Below are 20928 nucleotides of genomic sequence, written 5' to 3' on the forward strand. Positions count from 1 at the left end.
CGAAGCACTCCATGATTCTCGTGTCTGGAGCTGAGCAAAGCTCTTTGCTGCTGGCAGGAGTCAGGAGCAGAGGAAGGGACGAGTTAACACCCTCACGTGGCACGGTGGGGCGGCCTCTACACGGAGACAAAGGGAAGGGGACACCCCTGAGCTCTGTTTGGTCCCCCAGGATCGCCAGCGTGGCTGGAACAATTCCTTCTCCCCCTCTGCAGCCCTCAGCCTCTTTGCCTGATCTTGGCCACAGCCAGGCCATGCAGGCCTGGGCACAGGAGGGCCCTGCTGAGGAGAGAGAGCCACGGAGGGGAGGGGGCACAGCAGAGACCCTCAGCCCCCTCTGCCCAGCTCCTGGTGCCAGCCGGCTCCCCTGGCCCCGTGCTGTGCCCGTGGGGAGCAGCCCTGCAGCACGGACAGATGCCACACGGCATCCATGGATTGCTGGAAGCCAGCCCAGCCTGCAGCTATTTCCAGCACGGCTGTTCTTGGATCAAGGAAATCCATAATGAAGCAGCAATGTTACTTTTTAACCAGAGGCTTTTCACACCCTCTGCACGGAGACTCCTGACACTTTTTTTTTTTCTCTCCTTAATGAGACAAGCTGATTATTCATTTATCCTTCATCCTCGTTTAGAAGCAACTGGGGCAAAAAATAATTGATGGCATTACAGAGCTCAGGCTGGCAGCCCTGAACACGGCTCTGGGAGGCAGGAAAAGGGGATAAACAGGGAAAGCCTTGAGCTGGTGCCATCCTTACTGAGTGGGAGCTTCATTGGCGGCATTTTCTGCTCAGGATGCGGCCACTGAGGAGAAGCTTGGACTCCAAAGGGGTGTGAGTTTGGGCTGCCCCCTTCCCAGAGAAGCTGGGAAGTTCTGCTGTCCCCTGGGTGAAGCAGGGAATGGGCTGCCAGCCCAAACCCTCCCACACGGTACAAAAAGAGGATCCAGATGCCAGACAGGGCTCTTAAAACCCACCAACACTTTCCTGAAGGAGTTCTGGGGATCTGAGCCTGACTTCCCCCGATCCTTGCTGCAAGAAAGAATGAACTTTGTTTTGGATTTTCGCTAAGTCACGTCTATCCTAAGACAAGACCTGTCATTTCTCCTATTTTTTTGGTCTCATGATCTGCCAGTGAGGGGGTTCCCAGAAGAAAGCGAGAAGGAGTGTAGCTGGGACAGCTGATCCGAGCGGGCCAAAGGGATACCCCACAGAGGGAAAGTCATTCCCAGCACAGAAACTGGGGATCAGGAAGGGTTCTGCCATCAACCAGGGCTGCATTGCGCATCGCGTGTTTGGGTTGTTTTCTCCCCTCTCGGGTAATTGCAATTAGCGGCAATATTTACCCTAATTACCGCGTCTGACTCCGTTTTCAATGAGGAGCACTAATGAGCGGCGGTTGCCATGGCAACGCCGCCCTCCGCCCGCCAGGGGGCGCCGCCGCGCCGCGCGCCCCCACAATCCCCCGCGGCCGCGCCCGGCCCGCCTCTTCCCCGCCTCCAGCATGGCGGTGAGCGCCGCAGCCGCGGGCCGGGCCCGGGCCGCGCCGTCTCCATCCGCCGCCATCCGCGCTCGGCGGGGCTCGCCCTGCCGCGGACCGTGCGGACGGCAGCGGGGAAGGCCGGCGGGGGAGGCGCGGGGGCGGGATGGGCGCGCAGGAGTCGGTGGGGCGCTGCGGGGGAGCGGCTGCCGTGACAGGCCGCGGCCCGCCCGGTGGCGGCGGTGCTCCAGAAGGGGCCGCGGCGCCGGGGTTCGGGTCCGGCGGGGAGCGGGGCGCGGTGTCCGGCTGCGGAAGCCTTTCTCCAGACCCCTGGCGAACCGTCGTGGGGCTGCCGGGGCGAGCGGCGGGCCGTGCCCCGTGCACCCCCGGTTACTCCCGGTGTGGTCTCTCCGCAGCAAGACCAAGGTGAGAAGGAGAACCCGATGCGGGAGCTGCGGATCCGCAAACTCTGCCTCAACATCTGCGTCGGGGAGAGCGGGGATCGGCTCACCCGCGCCGCCAAAGTGCTGGAGCAGCTCACGGGGCAGACCCCCGTGTTCTCCAAAGGTGAGGGGCTGCGGAGGAGCCCGGGCTGTTGGCTCGGCTGTTTTCCCTTTCCCGTGGCTGCGCGGTTCCCGGGAAGGGGCTCCTTGGCAGAGCTGCTGGAGAACTGGGCGGCTTAAATATTCAGGGACTCGTGCGCGTTTGTGTTGTTTTAGTTCTCTCTCCAAACTCGGGCCGCTGCTTTGTCAGCATCTCTTAAGCCGGGATGTGAGGCTGCCTCGGTTCTTTGTAATTCCCTTTTTATTGGGTGTTTGGAAGCTCGGAATCCCCCGGGTGGGAATTCTGTGGCTGTCCCCTAAGTGTGACTGTTGCTGCCCACAGCCCGGTACACGGTGAGATCCTTCGGGATCAGGAGAAACGAGAAAATCGCTGTTCACTGCACGGTTCGCGGGGCCAAAGCAGAGGAGATTCTGGAGAAGGGGTTGAAGGTGAGGATTTCGGGCTGGATCTTTGGTTTGTGAAAGAATAGAACTTTTCCTTTCTGACTGAAGGGGTGTGTGCCCCGAAATGCTGCAGCAGATCTAGGTCCAGGTCAGATGCACGGAATGAAGTGTTCACCCTGTTTATCTGGGTGCTGTTTCAGCCTTTTTTAAGAACCAATTGGTGCAGCAGCTGATTTCTTTTGGGGTTTTGACTTTGCTGTTGGGATAAAATTTTTGGGATAAAGACTAAGTAGCTTGTGAGCGAGTTGGGGGTCTGGTAGCAGTGGGCAGGAGTTTTAGTTCTGCTTCCAGTCAGGAGCAAAATAATGACCAAGAACCAACGTTTCAGGTGCGAGAATACGAGTTGAGAAAAAACAACTTCTCAGACACGGGGAACTTTGGCTTTGGAATCCAGGAACACATCGACCTGGGCATTAAATATGACCCCAGTATCGGTATCTACGGCCTGGATTTCTACGTGGTGAGTACTCCCTGTTTTCTGGGCTTGTGGGAAAGCTCCAGAAAGAGCCCAGAATGAGCACTGGCTCCCATGGACTTGCTGGAAGATGAACGTGGGTTTTGTTGATATTTTTCTAATCTGAGATTCCCAGAGCTGCCATAAAATCCCTGATTTATGACAAATCTCACAAAGCCTCTTTAGAAACAAATGCTGTTGCTCTGACAGCACCTCCTGGGATAACACAGAAACGGCAGGGCTGGCTCTGGGGAAGGAGAGAGCAGCAAGGCATCACTGATGAGGAAATTCCAGGCTTCCCTCCTGGAAAACTGTTTAGTTTAAGAAAACAGAAAGTGCCAGGGTGAAGCAGTGCTGTCGGCTTTGTCGTGCAGGTGCTGGGCAGGCCAGGCTTCAGCATTGCTGACAAGAAACGCAGGACTGGCAACATCGGGGCCAAGCACAGGATTGGGAAGGAGGAAGCCATGCGCTGGTTCCAGCAAAAGGTACAGCCCATCTTTGGTTCTGTATCCCAAGAGTTTCCCAGCAAGGAGCAGCAGAATGCCTCGTGGAAAGGCTGGAGCAAATCACTGGGCAGATCTTGAGTGCTTAAATTGTAGATTTTTACTGTCCCACAGCAGTGGAAGCTGCTGCTACTAAATAGAAATGTTTGAGCACAAGTTTTGCTTTTTTGGGTGTGCTGAACTGAAAGAGCAGCTCTTGGCAGGAGAGCTGGGAGGAATTACCAGCTCTGGTGTAAATGGCTCCCACAGATTTTGGAGGAGCTGCATGTTTGTGGATCATGAGTGAGGAGGCAGGGTTAGGATTTGTTGGTCTGACACACTTGGAGGATGGAGAGATCCACAAATAAAACAAATTCTTGGGCTTATCTGTCCATACAATGAATGATAGGATAAAGAATGGGAACTGCTGAAAGCTGGGTTGGAAATCTCAGAGGTGGGGACTGCTGATAGTTTCTTGGGGGGGGTTTTTTGATAGAAAGTGTGGAGTCTGCCTGGACCTACACGGGTCACACCCTGTGCAGGGAGGCCTCCTGCCTGATCTTGCTGAATTCCTGTTTCTCCCATCCTGCCTGTGCTCAGTGTGGCACAGTTACCCTCAGGGCTCAGATTTTGGGCTGGTCAGACCAGCCCATGGAGGGTGTGGCTGCTTGTTTCAGGGAGCTGCTGAGCAGATCTTCCTGCTCATCTGAGCACAGCCCCCTTGGACATTCCAGCCCAGCACAAAGGCAGTTGGCTGCAGGAAAACTGAGCTTCCATATCTGTGTTGGCTTGGAATGGCTATAGTGACTCAAGTTTTCTGCACAGCAGCACTGCACTTTTACCCTATGGTGATTTCTCACTTGTTTTTTTGTTTTATTTTGTTTTTTTGGTTTTTTTTCCCCTCACAGTATGATGGCATCATCCTTCCTGGTAAATGAGCAGTTCCTGTTACCAGAGAAGTAAATAAATTTTTCTAACCCCTAACTTGTGTTGTGAATTTTGTGGGGAAGCTGATGGGAGTGAGGGTCCTTCTCCACTACTATGGTTTGGCTTTATTCTTTTTTTCCCCCTTTGTATTTTCCAATCCATGCTGCAATCCAGTGCTGCAAAGCTCTTCTGTCCTGCATCTATCTGCATTCCCTGCTTAAGCTTCGAGATGGAGATGGAGGCAGCTCAGGGGACAATTTCCTAGCTCCCAAAGTTTGCAGTGACCCCAGACATCAGCGTGCCTCCTTATCCAGCTGTCCCACACCCCGGAGCTCGGTGTGCTTCCCTTGCTGGTGGCAGAAGCCACGTGGAACTCGGCTCTTTACGTGCTGGTTGCTGCCGAGGCCACAGAGCTGGAGCTGGAGGGATGGTGGGAGTGAGATGGTGCAGCACGAGACACCCACGATGGCCTCGACGAGCTCCTCATCCTCAGCACGCTCGTGGAGGTTGGGGCTGTAGCACTGCAAACATTTCTGGTACCTCTTCCCTCTCTCATTCCAGCCTCCCAGCAGGCACAGGCACCCCTCCAGCAGAGCCAGCGTGGGCTTTTGAATGTTCCCAAATCCCATTAGAACGTCCAGTCTGAAACTCAGCAGTGACCTCGCTTCCTCCGAGGGAGCTGGGAGCAGGCAGCAGATGAGGGAACAGATCTGGACAGAAATAGCTGTTACTGCTCTGCTCACATGTCTGGGGCTCTATTGCGCTTGGCCACAGAGATCAGGTTTCTTGGAACTGATTAATCAGCTCGTATTTAGCACCGGGAGGGAAGGGGGGCGTTAGGAGACTCCAGCAGGAACATGGAGAAGGGAAAAGTTTAGGAAAAGTCCCTGTCAGGGAAGAGGACTCAAGGCTGGGCTGGAGTGGGAAAGTGGCAGTGCCAGCGTGGCCAAGCTCAGTGTGCCAGGGAGAGCAGAGGTGACTCAGAAGCCACAGGGATTCAGGAGCAAAGTCCCATCCCTGGAATTGTGGTGTTTCACGGGGCTACCCCAGTTTGCACCCCTGAGACCTCGTTTATCACGGTGTCACATCCTGGAGTGGGTCCTGAAGCTGGGACCCAGCTGCTGCTCTCTCTCTGGATGTGAAATGGTTCTGACACCAGCTCCTTTTCCTGCAGGTGGGTTCAATCAGAGCCTGAGTCACAGCCAACTCCCAGCCAGCCTGGAAAACTACCTGGGCACTGCAGCTCCAGGCACTCTTCTGCTGCTAATAATTCCTCTAGCTCCGTTTTAGAAAGCAACAAAGATTTTTTCCCCATTTTCCATTATTCAGCAGCTCCCGGCCCCACACAAGGTCTCGGCTGATCCTGCCAGGTGTGTCCTGGCTCTCCGTGACTCACCCACAGGCTGGGGCTGCTCCTACCTTGCTCTCAGACAGGTTTGTCCAGGGGGAAGCTCTGCCCAGCGCCAGGATTTGCAGGTTGAGGCACACAGACCTTCAACTTTCCCCATACAACATCCTCCTCCCTCCTCCCAGCCAGCTGACTGCTCTTATCACTTCTACACTTACAGCAGCCTTTTGGGGTGCTGTGAGGTCAGCCAAGTCCCAGGGACACAGAAAGGGCTGGGCTCAGGTCCAGACTGAGACCTGGAAAGGGCTGGACTCAGATCTAGACTGAGACCTGGAATGGGCTGGACTCAGATCCAGACTGAGACCTGGAATGGGCTGGACTCAGGTCCAGACTGAGACCTGGAATGGGCTGGACTCAGGTCCAGACTGAGACCTGGAATGGACTGGACTCAGGTCCAGACTGAGACCTGGAAATGGCTGGACTCAGGTCCAGACTGAGACCTGGAATGGGCTGGACTCAGATCCAGACTGAGACCTGGAATGGGCTGGACTCAGATCCAGACTGAGACCAGGAATGGACTGGACTCAGATCCAGACTGAGACCTGGAATGGGCTGGACTCAGATCCAGACTGAGACCTGGAATGGGCTGGACTCAGATCCAGACTGAGACCAGGAATGGACTGGACTCAGATCCAGACTGAGACCTGGAAATGGACTGGGCTCAGGTCCAGACTGAGACCTGGAATGGGCTGGACTCAGGTCCAGACTGAGACCTGGAATGGGCTGGACTCAGGTCCAGACTGAGACCTGGAATGGACTGGGCTCAGGTCCAGACTGAGACCTGGAATGGACTGGACTCAGGTCCAGACTCAGCCGAGACACAGCACTGCAAGAACGTCCTCAACAATCCCAAAGAAAAGCAGCCATTGGGAGGCAACAGGAATACGTGTGAAGTGACATTTCCTCAGGGAAAAAATGCATGCAGTTCTGGGCTCCTCAGGTCAAGAAAGACAAGGAGCTGCTGGAGTGGGTGTAAAAGAGGGAACAAAGATGATTAAAGGATTGGAGCCTCTCTGATGAAGGGAGGCTGGGAGCTGGGCCTGGTCAGTCTGGAGAAGGGAATGTTGAGAGGGGATCCCATCAATCCATACAAACATCCCCAGGGCTGCCAGAGGACGGTGCCAAACTCTGTTCAGTGGTGCCCAGTGACAGGATGAGGAGCAATGGCCGTAAACTAAACCACGAGTTCCACCTCAACACGAGGAAGAACTTCTTTCCATGAGGGGGGCAGAGCCCTGGAACAGCTGCCCGGGGACGGCTGGAGTCTCCCTCTGTGGCGACATCCCAAACCCACCTGCTCCAGGTGACCCTGTCTGGGCAGGGGGTTGGACTGGACGAACTGCAGAGGTCCCTGCCAGCCGCAGCTCCCCCGGGACGGTGTGACAGCCCATCCCGAGGGCGGAGCTGACCGAGCCGCGGTGGCCGCGCTCCCCTCAGAGCTGCCCTGCCAGCACTCAACATGGCGCCGCTGCCAGCCCCCAACATGGCGCCCGCCGCCCTCTGCCCGCAGCCGCCACGGCCGAGGCCGCGCCGCTTCCGCTTCCTGCCCGCAGCCAAGATGGCGGCGGCGGCGGGGCAGCGCCGTGGGCCCGGCGGCCGCTGAAGCCGCTTCCGCCGCCGCCGGCTCTCCAGCAGTAAAAATGGCGGAATCGGTGCTGGAAGTTGTGGGCCGGCTCCAGGCGCGGCTGGCGGGCAGCGCCGAGCCCAAGAAGGTGATGGGGGCTGCCTCAGCCCGCCGGGGCCCCAGCGGTGGGGACGGGGGTCGGGAGTGCGCGGGGCGCGGGGCAGGGCCTCCCTCCGCCGGGGCTTTCCCTGCGTGCGGCTCCGTGCCCGGCCGGGGCCGCGGTGCGTGGGCTGAGTCGTGCGGGCTGCCCTGGGCTTGTCCCCGGCTCGCAGGCCCTGGGGGTCCCGCTGCGGCGGGCGGGTGTCCTTTGTGGGGTGTCCCCGCGGCAGTGGTGGGTGGGCGGGCGGGCGTCCCCTTTTAGGGTCCCCCCGTGGCAGGCTTGGGGTGGTGGCAGGGGTCCCGCGTGGGGTCCCCCCGCGACAGTGGCAAGCAGGGGTCTCTTTTGGGGGGCCCCCGTGGCAGTGGCAAGCAGGGGTCCCGCGTGGGGTGCCCCGTGGCAGTGGCAAGCAGGGGTCCCTTTTGTGGTCCCCCCACTACAGTGGCAAGCAGGGGTCCCGCGTGGGGTCCCCCCGTTACAGTGGCAAGCAGGGGTCCCGCGTGGGGTGCCCCCCGTGGCAGTGGCAAGCAGGGGTCCCTTTTGGGGTCCCCCCATGGCAGTGGCAAGCAGAGGTCCCTTTTGGGGGCCCCCGTGGCAGTGGCAAGCAGAGGTCCCTTTTGGGGGCCCCCGTGGCAGTGGCAAGCAGGGGTCCCTTTTGGGGTGCCCCGTGGCAGTGGCAAGCAGGGGTCCCTTTTGGGGGCCCCCGTGGCAGTGGCAAGCAGGGGTCCCTTTTGGGGGCCCCCGTGGCAGTGGCAAGCAGGGGTCCCGCGTGGGGTGCCCCGTGGCAGGGCTGGGACCCGGCTGGGCAGACGGGCAGCGGAGAACTCTCCGGAAGAGCCTTGCTCTGGTGACGTGTTGGGTGGCGGTGCCGTGCGAGCCCACGCAGGGAGGCACCGCCGCGGGGCTGGGGGGACACGGCTCCCGGCTGCCTCCTGTCGCCTCCGTTCCCTCCGGCCTTGGGGGACTCGCTTGGCTCCTCTTGCCTCTCTCCACGAGGGAATGTGCCCGCTGCCAAAATGTTCTGCCCGCAGCAGCTGTGGTGGAGCGGCTGCGCCGCTGCCCCGAGCTGCCTTGGGCTCGCTGTGCTCGGTGACATTCGGCTGGTGACAGTGACTGTCCTGCTGGGCACCAGAGCTGCTTTTTCTAGTGAGATTTGGAATTCTGGTTGAAGTCCGGCATGCTGTCGCTCCATTCTCCTGTTTGGAAGGGGGAGCATCCGTTGAGAGTATTCACACGTGTTGGGTTCACGTTTTGTGTAGTTCAGGTGAAAGAGGAGGCAGGCAGGGCTGTGCAGCTGCTCCGTGCTGGGCTGGCTCTGTTTCACCGAAACAAACACCTGCAGAACTCGCTTCCCAAGATCTCCCACCACCCAGGAGGTGGAGGAGGAGGAGGAGAGGATGCTGGAGTGCTGACCCTTTGAAATGGGAGCCCCTGCAGGAGCTCCAGCCTGGCTGGGGGTGATGCGATGGGATCTGGTTACTCTTCTCACCCTCTCAGCCACGACCAGAGCAGGGTTTAACTGGTGGAGCCCCACATGGAGCTGAGGGACTGCCAAGGAGTCAGCTCCAGGGAGTTTGAGCTTCGTGGTGCTGAGACCATGGGCAAGAGAATATTGTCTCAGCGCTCTTTGCACAGAGAATTTGTGCTGCTGTTCCCTGCCCCTTGTGTGAGCTCGGGGCAAGAACTGCTGGTGTGTTTCTGGAGCACTGCAAGCCTAGGGCAGTGTTTGCACAGCCCGACTCTTTCTCCAGTGACCTCGTGGTGTGAAGTCGTTTCTTGCTCTGTTGATCCTGGGCGGTTTTGCAAGGGCAGGCAGAGGAGGTAAAGCAGGGTAATCACTTGAAAAGCTCTTTTCTTCCCCAGCAGAAAGGCCCTGTGACCTATATTCTTTCTTTCTGATACTTCTCCAGCCATATCCTCGGAAACATTAGTGGTTTAAAGCCTGAATTTAGTTGCCACTGCATTGTCTTGATGGATCTTGTAAGGGCCTTCCTGTTGAAGACATTTTACCCCATCCTCAGGACAAATCCACGGCATCCCTGGGTGCTGCCCACCCTTACACCATTTCCAGTCCTCACTTTTCTTGCCTGGTCCTTTCAAAATATTTTATCAGGAATGTGAAAGAATAATATTTGCCCAGTATCATGTACAACTCACTGCTTTGCTGGAAGAGGTGAAGTGCTGTTATTCCTGGTTTTGGGTGAAAATCGGGCTGCTGGCAAGGAACAGTGCGAGGGAAATCTTGGACAGTGCTGACATGGTTTGGAAAATGTCCTTTCTTTCCAGCAGAGGAGGTACAAGCTCTGCCCCAGGGCTATGGGGAGAAAGAGGAGAAGGAAAACCTGAGCGAGAGCATCTTCATGGAGGCGCAGCAGCCGGGCTGTGCTGGAGCAATTTGATATTAGTGTGTGTTTTTAGTGTCGTAATGGTCTGGCTGCCTTCTTTCAGGGAAAGAAAACCATCCACCCATGTTCAACAGAACCCGAATGGAGCTGGAGCTCACTTCTGTGGGTTGTGTCTTGATTAAAAGAAGCCCTGCCCTGTGCTGGGGTGTTTTAGAAGAGCTTTGTTATCTCACAAGACACGAGCCTGGTGTTTTCTGTCTCCCACCTGGTTGCCTTTTCCTTGCAGGATTTGTATGATCTTGGTTGTTTCCAAGATGAGCTGCCAGATTTAGAATCCCAGGATTGTTACAGGTTGGAAAAGACCTCCAGGATCGAGTCCAACCTTTGATTGAACCCTTCCTTATCAACTGAGTTCCACATTGAGTTGTTTCTTGAACTCGTCCAGGGATGAGGACTCCTTCCAATGCCTGACCACCTTTCTGTGAAGAAATTCCTCCTGTTGTCCAAAATTCTTCCTGATGTCCCTGTAAGCCTCAGTGGGATTCATCAGCTAGTTTCCAAAGGAAATAACATTTAGTACGAGTTTTTAAGCCTCGCTGCATCAAAGTTGTCTCACTTGGTGCATCTCATGCACAAGGACCTGTGTTCCACGGAGGAACCGACTGCAGTGGCTGTGGAATAACTCAGCTCCTCGTGAGACGTGTTCTGGATCAAGTGTGTGGCTCCCCTGGTCTCCAACCACACTGAGAACAGCATTCCCATTGAGAACAGCACTTCTCTTCCTGGAATTCAGCCCTGAAGGCAACAAATAACTAAAGAGCAAACAGAACTGTGGGAGATTCTGCAGTGGGGTGTAGCTAGAAAATATTTGGGAGGATTTAGGGACACCAGAACGAGTTCTCCTTTGGTTCTTACTCTCACAGTGGGATTTTGTAAGCTCTGAACAAACCTTTCTATGAATTTAATTAGCTCACGGCGATGCTGTTGCTTTAATATTGTCCTGGTTTACTCTTTTTCTATCCAGTACAAAAATCCATCCTTCTTTCCCTTCCTGTCCCCTTTGCGTACACAAGTCCAAACTCCTTTATTACCAATCTCTGAAGGATTTTGGCCTTCCCAGAGGGATCCTGATCCCTGAACTGTGGCAGGCAGTCCGAGGAGAGGCAGCAGAGTTGGGCTCTGTCTCTGCTGCCTTTGGTTTGATGCCTTCAGTTGCCAGTGCACTTGTTGAGCAGCTGTGCTGGCAAGGCAACAGCAGCCACTCTTGGTATCAGTGTTTCACTCTTCTAAACCAAGAAAAGCGAAACCTTCTGTCACAGTTATTAGGTCCTAAATATAAAGGAGTGGTTTCTAGTGAACAGAAGTTGTGGTTTTGCTTATGTCAGAGGAACCCTTCTCTGGGTGTCGAGGAGTGTTTCCTCTCTGAAAGCAAGAGCGCTCCTCAAATAGGTTAAAGGAACTCGTTTCCCTCCGAAGGAAGGAGACCTGCAAACCTGTCTGGTCCTTGCACGGTGGCTCTGAGGGTGATTGGGTGTCGGCTCAGGCTGACAGTGCTGATTTGAGCACGAGCACAGTGCTTTAAAGAGAAGATCTGGATCAGGGGCAGCCCTTTGTATGGCATATAGCATAGGAGTGCTGAGCACAGCCCGGGCTGTATAGGGGCTATAATAATGGGAATGCTGATCAGGCTGGACTGTGGCTATAGCTGAGCTGTGGGAAATGATGTGAGGGGCAACAGTGCTGTCAGATGTGTTCTACCATGTACTCTAGCTACAGAGCCAACGGGCATCGTGGAGAGGCCATGTCCCAAACCACCTGGCTAGCAGAGGTACAGGAACATCCCCTTCACTTAGAATCCCACAATTATTAGGGTTGGAAAAGACCTCCAGGATCATCGAGTCCAGCCTGTGACTGATCCCCACCTTGTCAGCCAGCCCAGAGCCCCGTGTCCGGTGAATCCTTCAACACCTCCAGGGATGGTGACTCCACCACCTCCATGGGCAGTCCATTCCCACGCCTGGCCACCCTTTCCTGAAGAAGTTTCTCCTGGTGTCCCACCTGAACCTCCCCTGATTCAGCTTGAGGCTGTTTATCCTTGCCAAAGTCCTCCAGCTCCTCTTTGGAGAAAGCTCCTTGTCCCACCCTGTCCCATGGAGCAGCTGAAGATGCTGGCAGAACCTTGCTTGGGGGTGTGTGGAGGAAAAAGCACTTCTCTGGTGTTTGGTGAAGGGAAGAGAAAAGAGCGGAGCAAGAGGGAGGGAATTTGGAAGGGATCAGGTGTTGTTTTAGCACCTGATTGAAGAGAGCGTGGAGACACAGGCTCCCGTCTTAGGTCTTTAAGAGGATCTAGAAATCTTCCTTCCCCTTTTTATTACTAGGGGGTGTGATTCCACCACCACCTTCTCAGAGTCACAGGCTTCCAAGTCCTTTCTTCCTCTTGCTGTGTGTTTCTGTTCCCAGTGCTTTAAGCCAGATTGAAGTTGCAGTCCCGTGTGAAGCAAACGTTAATATTTGAGTGTGTTACAAGACTTTCTGGAGGGTTCTTGTGGGCATAGATGAGATTTTTTTTTTGCAGTTGGCCCTCGTGTTCAGCTTCTCAGGAGCTTTTTTGGAGCGAGACAGCAGCTGTCAGCCACTTGGATCTTCCTAAGGAGCTCTCAGGCAGTGCAGCATTTTCTTCCTCCCCAGTCCCCGTCTGTGGTTCTGTGTGACAACTCTGAACCCTTCTCCTCTTGTCTCCGCAGCTGCTGAAGAGTCTGAAGAGGCTGTCAGAGTTACCCATCACAGTTGACATCCTCGTGGTAAGAGCTGTGAAATCTCTGGGGCTTTTCATCGTGTCTGTCGGGTCCCAGGGAGGGCTGTTTTCCATGGCAGTGCTGCTTTCCCTGGAACAGGGTGTGTTGCCTCAGCCACCTGCTACAGCCCAGTGACACAGGCGTGATTGTGATAAGGTTCTGGAAGTGCCAGGCACGGGGAAGGAGCGTGCCAGGGCAGGAGGGAAGCCGTGGAGGACGGTTTGTCACGCTCGGTTCTCCCAAAAGCTTAACACCTGACTGGGATAAGAGAGTTGGAGCAGATCCCAGCAGTAACAAATCAGCAGGAAATGAGGAAATGCTAATCCTTACAGTTTTTAATAGCTTCTGTCTTCAAACTTGCCAGCTCTCATGGTAAATACTGGCTTGGGTTATTAATACGAATGGTTAGTGTTTGTCTAAGGTAGAATTAACCTCTGTTTTACATGCAGTGAGTGCTGTAAAGCAGCTGAAGACATAATAAAAGTGATATCTTTGCTGTTAGATCAAGGAACTTTCTCTCTCGCAGCAGCAGGGAGTGTGTTGATTTCATTGACTCTTTAGGGAGTTTAGCAGGGGTGAGAATTCCTGTTTCGCTAAGATGGATTCGTGGCTCTCTCCTGAAGGAGACAGGAGTTGGGAAGACTGTGAACAGCCTGAGGAAACACGAGCTGGTGGGAGACTTTGCCAAGGACCTCGTGGCCAGGTGGAAGAAGCTGGTGCCGGTGGCCCAGGAGGCAGAGCGGTGAGCAAGCCCCATGGATGAGTTTTGGGAATGTTTTCTCAGTGGATAGTTCAAACCTCTCTGGCCAGGGCTCTGGAAAATCTTGTAAAACCAATATTCAAACTCTGCCTGGGGGTTTTGCCTTGTTTTGGCAGAAACTTCCTGCCTTTGCTGGCTCTGGAGTGCTGGGATGATGACAGCTGCAGTTTCATGTGGAAGTTGGGGCCAACCTTCAAGAATTTGCAGTTTGATGAAGAGATTAACAGGAGATGCCAAAAAAAGTGCCCTTAATAAAGCAAAAGATGCAATCTGCTTGCTTCCCATGTTATGATTCTGAAGGCAGGATGTTCTAGGCCCAAGTAAATTGAAAGAATGCTTTTATGAGCTAGAATCCTATGGAAACTGGAAGTTATTGCTAGCAGGCATGTGGCAGTAACAAAGCTGTGTTGAACCCGGCAGAGATCAAATAGATTTGAGTGATAAAAGCCCAGTTATTAATGGGAATTTAAAGGAGTTATATTCCCACGTGTTGAACTGGGGGACATTTCCCACAGCATCACGCAGCCAGGAGTGTGTAGGCACAGACAAGGTTCTGTCTCTAGTTTTAATAAAAGTGCTTCATCAATTCTTGCACTAGAAATGCAATTTTTAAATCCCTGATTGTTGCCATTCCTCAGAGATTCAGTGGGATTTTTGCCACAAAGCTACCAAATACAACCTTGGTCTTGCGTGAGAGGTGCTCCAGTTCATGTTGGGCAGTATTAATCTAACTCTTTTTGGTTTCTTCTCCCTTCAGAAATAACCTGGACTCTGAAGACCGTGACTATGAGAGGAGCAGCTCGAGCAAAAGGCATCAGGAATCCTCCCTCAGAGAGGATGAGGAGGCTGATCAGGAATACTCAGAACCCTTCCAGCCTTCTTGCAGCCAGTCCTATAGCCCAGATCATAGGGAAAAGAAGTCCAAAAGATATTCTAGGCCTGAGAGAGCCTATGAGACTTACAGCTATAGCAGCCACCAGGGGAAGGGTTGGGGCAGATCCTCCCCAGTGCTCTCTTCAGACCAGGAATACTCGGACTGTGGACAGGCTGTGTCACCTGGGCCCAGTGAGAGCCCTCAGGATGTGGACACTGACCCTTACGCCTCTGAGGAGCAGGAAGAACCAGCAATATTCCATCAGAAGGCCAGTAAAGGGCACAGCTTCCAGGAGAAGCTCGGGGCAGGCCGGGAGCGCGGCTCCGGCAATTTCTGCGACAAAGGGAACGCGAGCCGGAGCAAAGAGCACAAGTCCTCGCACAAGAAGCAGCGACTCGATGGCAGAGGGGATGAGAGGACCTCTGCCTTCAGCCTGGAGAGGTTGCACAAGGCTTCTTTCAAAGAGCAGCTCCGAGAATCCCCCGTGGCAGCGGCTGGCAAGGAGAAGCAGAGGACGTCAGAGGGCACCAAAAAGGAGAAGAATCGGGAAAGCGGCACCTCCAGGAAGGAGAAGTCGCAATTGTTGCCGCACTCGGAGGAATCTTTGGACAACCATGTCAAGAAGCAAAAGCATCGGGACTCTGAGAAGAGCAAATTGGAAAAGTCCAAGCAGAGCCTGGAGAGCTCTAACTCAGAGAAACGGAAAGCTGAGAGTGACTCAGGCAATAGGATCAAGGAAAAGGGGAGTTCTGGGAGCTTAAAGTCTTCGGAGGGGAAGCGCAAAATCTCCGATGTGGACAAAAAATCAGTGGGTTTTTCTTCAAATTCTGGGGAGGGGGAAGCAGAGGATGAGTTTGAACAACCTACAATGTCGTTTGAGTCATATCTCAGCTATGACCAGCCCCAGAAAAAGAAAAAGAAAGTGGTCAAACCCTCGGCTGGGTCAGCTGGGGACAAAGACCGAGGACACAGCAAACAGAACGGATCCAAAGCCAGTACCAACAGCTCGAGCTCCAGTCAGAAGAGTCCAAGCCACAAGAGAGCAAGTGAGAAAAAGGCAGAGAAGAAAACCCCAGAGCCTCCTAAACCAAAGAGGGTAAGGTTTGGTAAGAAAGCAGAGTATCTGTGGATGTGAGCTTCGAATCCAGCCCAGTTTGCAGTGCATCTCCTGCTAAAGAGGCTCCCATATCTCCCCTCTCAAGTATTTACGCTTCTCTAAAATTGACCTTTTTTAGTGTCCAGAAATGGGAGAACTGGTGGTACAAGGCTGCTCATTCCAGAAGACAAACCTTCTTTTGTGAAAGCCTGGAAAATGAGCAATATTTCTGTACAGATCCTTTGTCACATGGGTGCCAGGGTTTGGTGTATAAACGGGGACTAATATGTAAAATCTTTACTGTTTCATCTTTTTACTCAACTTTGAAACACTTGGCTCTTCACACAGTGGTTTTTATAAGGTTTAACAGCATTTTAAATCCCGCTTTGCCATTCATTCTAATAAGTGCTTCATAAAACTCCATATCAAAATTTTCAGTTTCCCTCAGTTTCTGAGGTTCCCTTCTCCTCCACCAGTGCAAAGATTTTTGCAGGAAGAGGAGAAGAGGTAGAACTGGTAAATGAGTATTTGAGATCAAGGAAATGCTTCTGCTTGTCCTGTATAGGTTAAAAACATGGGTGCCTCTTTCTGGAAGGTGCTGAATGATTCAGCATGTCCCAAATTTCATCTTCTTCCTATTGGCAGCGACCCCCTGAGGTTGTCCCCTGGTGCAAACTGAACAGCATTGAGTGTTTTATGCAAAATATGCAAAAAACCCCACAGTTCAGTGCTGTTTGTACACTGGTGGAACGTCACATCTTCTGTATTCCTGTCTTATTCCATGTCCATCCTCTCCTTCCAGATAATTTTAGATGTGGTACCGACGTTACCAGACATCCCCCTGCCCCCCATCCAGGCCAATTATCGTCCTCTTCCCTCGCTCGAGTCCATCACCTGCTCCCAGACAAAAAGGAAAGGTATGTTGGGCAGGAAAATGGGTTTGGAATGAGCCTGACTGTGGGAGAGAGCAGGGGTGGGTGCTGGCTGGGTTCAAGTCTTTCTGGTGGGGTCTGCCAAGGGCAGGGGTTTCAGATAAAAAAGCAGCTGCTTCCCACGTGCTCCATCAGAAATGAGAAGAATCCTTCTCTGACGCTTCTTTGGGGCTCGGGCTTTGGGCTTGCCCTTCCTGAACTTGCTCTGCAGGTCTCTTGGAGAAGACTTTGCCATTTAGGTCACTTCTGGGTGACTCCAATTTGTGCCTCCTGTGCCATTTATCAGGACAGGCTCTTCCTTTTCTCTGTCCCCTCCTCACTCCAAGCGTTTCCCTCCACAGCAGTGTCCTCGCCAGTGGAGGAGAGCGAAGCTGGTTTCACAGGCCGACGATTAAATTCCAAAATGCAGGTGTACTCTGGCTCCAAAACTGCCTACCTCCCGAAGATGATGTCCCTGTACCAGCAGTGTATCAGGGTCCTCAGCAACAACATCGACTGTAAGTACCTGTCCTCATCTCAGAGTCACCGTGCACTGAAATTTTGGCAACTTGGTGCAGACCCCAGCAGTTCCCCCTTGTTACAAATATGGGATAAATCCCACTGGAAGCCCAGGTGCTGCAGGGATCAACGCCCAGAATGCTTTCAAGCAGTGCTAAAGCACTGGGACAATGGCAAACGGAGCTTGCAAAGATATTTCTCAACTTGGAAATATTCATGCCTGAGGTTCCTTTCTCCTCCCCTCATCCTGAATGGTATTGTGCAACATTGCAGTTTTTTCACTGTGTTTCAAGGTGTCAAGCCCTTTCCTTGGCAAGGAAGGAGCAGGATAATTAATACCCTGTGCTTCTTGCTTCTCTCTAGCAATCTACGAAGTGGGTGGTGTCCCTTTCTCGGTGCTGGAGCCGGTGTTGGAGAGGTGCACCCCGGAGCAGCTGTATCGCATCGAGGAATGTAACCATGTGAGTGCCTTGGCCTGGGAGAAGGGATGTGATGTGCAGGGCTGTCCTGGCCTGTGAGAGCAGAATAGCAAACAAAGCCTTTTCATTGCAAGACGTGGCTTTTGCTAAGTCCTGAGCTCCTGGCTTTGCTGCACGCGGGCCCTGCTGCAATTCCGGTGACACCAGCACTGAGCTGGTGCCAAGGGAAAGGGGACTGGAGGAGTCAGGAGGGATCCCAGCTCTGTGTGGGTTTGCTTCAGGTGCTGGTGGAGGACACGGATCAGCTGTGGCACAACCACTGCCTGCGAGACTTCAAGAACGAGAAGCCCGAGGAGTTCGAGTCGTGGCGGGAGATGTACCTGCGGCTGCACGACGCGCGCGAGCAGCGCCTGCTCATGCTGGCACGCAACATCGGCTCTGCCCACGCCAACAAACCCAAAGGTGGGGCTGGGGGAGGCCATTTGGGCTTAACACCAGTCCAGTTTAGGAGCTGCTTAGCTCCGTGTGCTCATTTGCTTCGTGGTTTAGCGGTGTCTTGCTTCCATCCGTGATGGTGTTGATGCAGCTCAATATTTTACAGTAATGATGAGCAGGCTCCTGATCCATGTGGCTTCTCCATGCTGGCACGGAAGAGAACGAGGGTGGGGAAAAACATTTCTGGTTCTTGGGTGGACATAATGAGAACTGCTGAGCTGATCAGTGTGATTTCTCACTGCGAGAGGTTCAGACCTTAGGAAGGAGACTGTCACTGTGTCACTGTTTCTTTGGAGTGGATGGATTGGTGAGAGGTGGATGAACTGTCAGTAGCAAGACAAGCAGTGAGGAGCCTCCTTTATAGGTAGCTGGATGTAAGTGATGTTTCCCTCTGGCCTCTTGCAGGGAGAGTGGCCAAGATGGCATTTGTGAACTCTGCAGTGAAGCCTCCTCGGGATGTCCGGAGGAGACAGGAGAAGTTTGGAACTGGAGGCCCTCTTCTGCCAGAGAAGACCAAGTGAGTGTTTCTCTGTAGCACTTGCTGCTCAGGGCCTCCTGCCAGCTTGCCCCCTGAAGCTCAGGAAAGAATACTGTGTGTCTGGGAGCTACTTTTGCAGGGAAATTTGTAACTGTGATTACCTGTTTCCTGCTGGGAAGGCAGAGATCCAGGTCACTGCTGGTTCCACCTTGTATCAGCCCTGCTGCTGTTACAAACGTGGCTTTTGTCTGTAGAATTGCCCCAAACCAGGGTGAGTCCTTTATGGAAATGCCTGTCCTGTGTCTGTTGCAGAATAAAACCAGTCCTGTACACATCCAGCAAAAGCCACGCTCGGGCGAGTGACGAGCAGTCCTACGATGGGCCCAGCACCAGCAGTGCCCACTCGGTCCCATCTTCAGGTAGCACCTTCTCCTCCTACGACCCCAGGAAACCCCCTGTGAAGAGTAAGTACAACCTGCAGGACATCCCTGTGCTCTCGCAGAGCTTCTCCTTCACAAACAGCTGCTTCTGCTGTGGGACAATTCCAGGCTGTGCAGGAGGGTTGATGTTGGTATCTCTCCTCTTTCTAAGAAATCTCTTCAAACTTGTTGCATGAAACATCAGATTCACCGGCTCAGAGCTGACTGTATCAGCCTGTCCTAATGGTACCGTTGAGGCAGAACCTCTGCCTCTGCCCTCCTGCTGCCCTGTGTCTGTCAGCTGTTCGGAATTGGAGTGCAGCTCTCTCGGGAAGGAAGCAGGGAGGGTTTCACCAGGGATCTGTGTTGGTGCAGTGCAGAAAGCAGTGGCTTCTCCTCAGTCTGTGACCTGAAAACTCTGATGGGCCCTGCTCAAACACTCGTGTCTGCCAGGGCTGTGGCTTTCAATTGCTCTCAGCTCTTCTTCTATCACTTTTCCTTTCATGTGGAGGCTTTTCTGTTTGATTCAGTGGTGGTTTTTTTTTTTCCTTTCTTTCTCTTTTGCAGAAATTGCACCAATGATGGCAAAGACTATCAAAGCTTTCAAAAACAGGTTCTCTCGGAGATAAATTTGCAGTGCTGAGCTGGGCCTTTCTCTCTTGAGGAGGAGTGGCACTGGAGGGGGAGAAGGTACCCAAACAGTCCTTCCTTATTTTTGAACTCTTTGGAGGCTGCAGCTGCTGGGAGAAGCTTCAATCTGCACAAGATGATGGCACAGTATTTTATCTTTTATTCTGGTCCCTTTCTCAGTGTCAAGCCCCCCTCTTTTACCTACTGTCCTCAACATTCTGTTTCTGGCTTTGTCATCCATCGAAAGAAGGGTGTACAGAATCTCCTGACACAGGAAAATGTGAAATCTTGGCACCTGCTGAGAGTGGAAGATCCAGAGACTTATTTACTATTTAACCTCTTAATAAATTATAAAATGGTTTTAATTAATATTTTGCCCCTCTACCCTGTTGTATTATTTATGTTGCTCCCAGTAGTCCCTCCCCTGCCAACCCAGTCCCGGGGTCAGCCTTGGTGACTCGAGCTGGAATCCATCTGAGTGGACACTGGGTGTCACGGGAGCCTTTCCTGTCCTCTGCTACCTGCTGGGCCCAAAGTCTCACCTGGAGACGCTGGGACAGGTAGGACCAGTGGCCCAGCCACTTGCCAGTCCTTTGGCAAGTGCATCCAGCCCTGAGGCTTTGCTCCCTGCTCGTGTGTGTCAATAAAATCTGAGCTCTTGACCCGCTCTGTGCTGTTGCTGTAGATCCTGTACAGGTGCTTTTGTGGTCCTGCAGGGATGCCAAGAGCCTTTGGGGACGTTTCCTCTGCTGCTGTTGTCTTCTGCTGGCTACTGGGAATAAAACTGCCAGGGATTTGGGAGAAGTTTTACTGTGCATCATGTCAGATTTTAACTTTTTATCTGGAGAGAGATAGGGGACTTTGCAATGGAAAACTGTTTTTAAATACCAGTGAAGGCATTGTTTGCCTCTTTTAGTGGGAAGAAGGAAGGAATTCTTCTGTCATGTTTTCTGTGTGGAATTGCAAAGGATTTATTTCCAGCTGGGAAGCTGGTGCCTAAATCCTGTCTTTTCCCTGTATGTTTTGCTCTGTCCCTTCTTTGGAAAAATCCAAGGATTTTGGTCTTTGAACCTGAAACCACTTGACTGAGGCTGGAGGGAAGTGAGCAAACAGAATGTGGCTGTTGTAACACGTGTGCGTCCTTCAGAGCAGGAGTTCCAAAGGCTCCCTTGTACCTGCTGTGTGAGGAGCTGGAGCTCAGGAAGGACAAGGGGCTTGATGGGGCTGGTGGGAGTGTCAGGGAGTGCCCTGGAGCTCCTGGAGAGGTCAGAGCCCTGCTGAGGATGTGGGGATGGCAGCTGGGCTCGCCAGGGCTGCACACAGCCAGGAGCTGTGCTGTGCTGCTGGGAAGGTTTCTGCTTGTGGGGTGTGTCTGGGGAGGGTTTCTGCCTGTGTTTTGTCTGCCTCAAAGGGAACCCCAGGGGTGGTACAAGCAGAGGATGGGGCTGGGGAGACCCCAGGCCTCTCTGGGAGGGCTCCGGGGTCCGACTGGGTCGGGGAGGGGAGGGATTCTCCTGTTCCAAGCCATATTTGCTGCCCTAGGACTTTGCTGTCTGGGTGGAAAAGATGCTGGTAGTGGATGCTGTTGTTGTTGGCAGCTCCTGAGAAGCTCTGCTGCTGGCTTTCCGTGGCTGCCAAATCCCAAACCGGTGGAGTTGTCTGTGTGCACTGACCGGGGGGAACCTTGCTGTGAAGGGTCCTCCCTGGAGGGCTCTA

General features: G+C 53.5%; 2 protein-coding genes across 3 annotated transcripts; both read left to right on the forward strand.

The window, feature by feature from the left end:
• Positions 1–1403: 1403 nt before the first annotated feature.
• On the forward strand, positions 1404–4399 carry RPL11 (ribosomal protein L11). Its single transcript, XM_068172894.1, has 6 exons — positions 1404–1502; positions 1889–2039; positions 2358–2464; positions 2808–2939; positions 3308–3418; positions 4324–4399. Exons 1-6 carry the CDS (start codon positions 1497–1499, stop codon positions 4351–4353), a joined length of 537 nt encoding a protein of 178 aa, XP_068028995.1. The 5' UTR covers positions 1404–1496; the 3' UTR covers positions 4354–4399.
• Positions 4400–7301: 2902 nt separating this feature from the next.
• Positions 7302–19581, forward strand: ELOA (elongin A). Of its 2 annotated transcripts, none has more exons than XM_068172852.1 (11): positions 7302–7462; positions 12561–12617; positions 13235–13353; positions 14129–15341; positions 16144–16258; positions 16615–16770; positions 17135–17232; positions 17472–17652; positions 18091–18202; positions 18476–18627; positions 19150–19581. In XM_068172852.1, the coding sequence occupies exons 1-11, from the start codon at positions 7391–7393 to the stop codon at positions 19209–19211; spliced, it is 2337 nt and encodes a 778-aa protein (XP_068028953.1). In that variant the 5' UTR covers positions 7302–7390; the 3' UTR covers positions 19212–19581. The 2 variants fall into 2 exon arrangements, with proteins under 2 accessions (XP_068028953.1, XP_068028954.1); XM_068172853.1 differs by having other exon boundaries at positions 16618–16770.
• Positions 19582–20928: the final 1347 nt, after the last annotated feature.

Source organism: Anomalospiza imberbis, chromosome 25, assembly GCF_031753505.1.
Source record: "Anomalospiza imberbis isolate Cuckoo-Finch-1a 21T00152 chromosome 25, ASM3175350v1, whole genome shotgun sequence".
Taxonomy (NCBI): Eukaryota; Metazoa; Chordata; class Aves; order Passeriformes; family Viduidae; genus Anomalospiza; species Anomalospiza imberbis.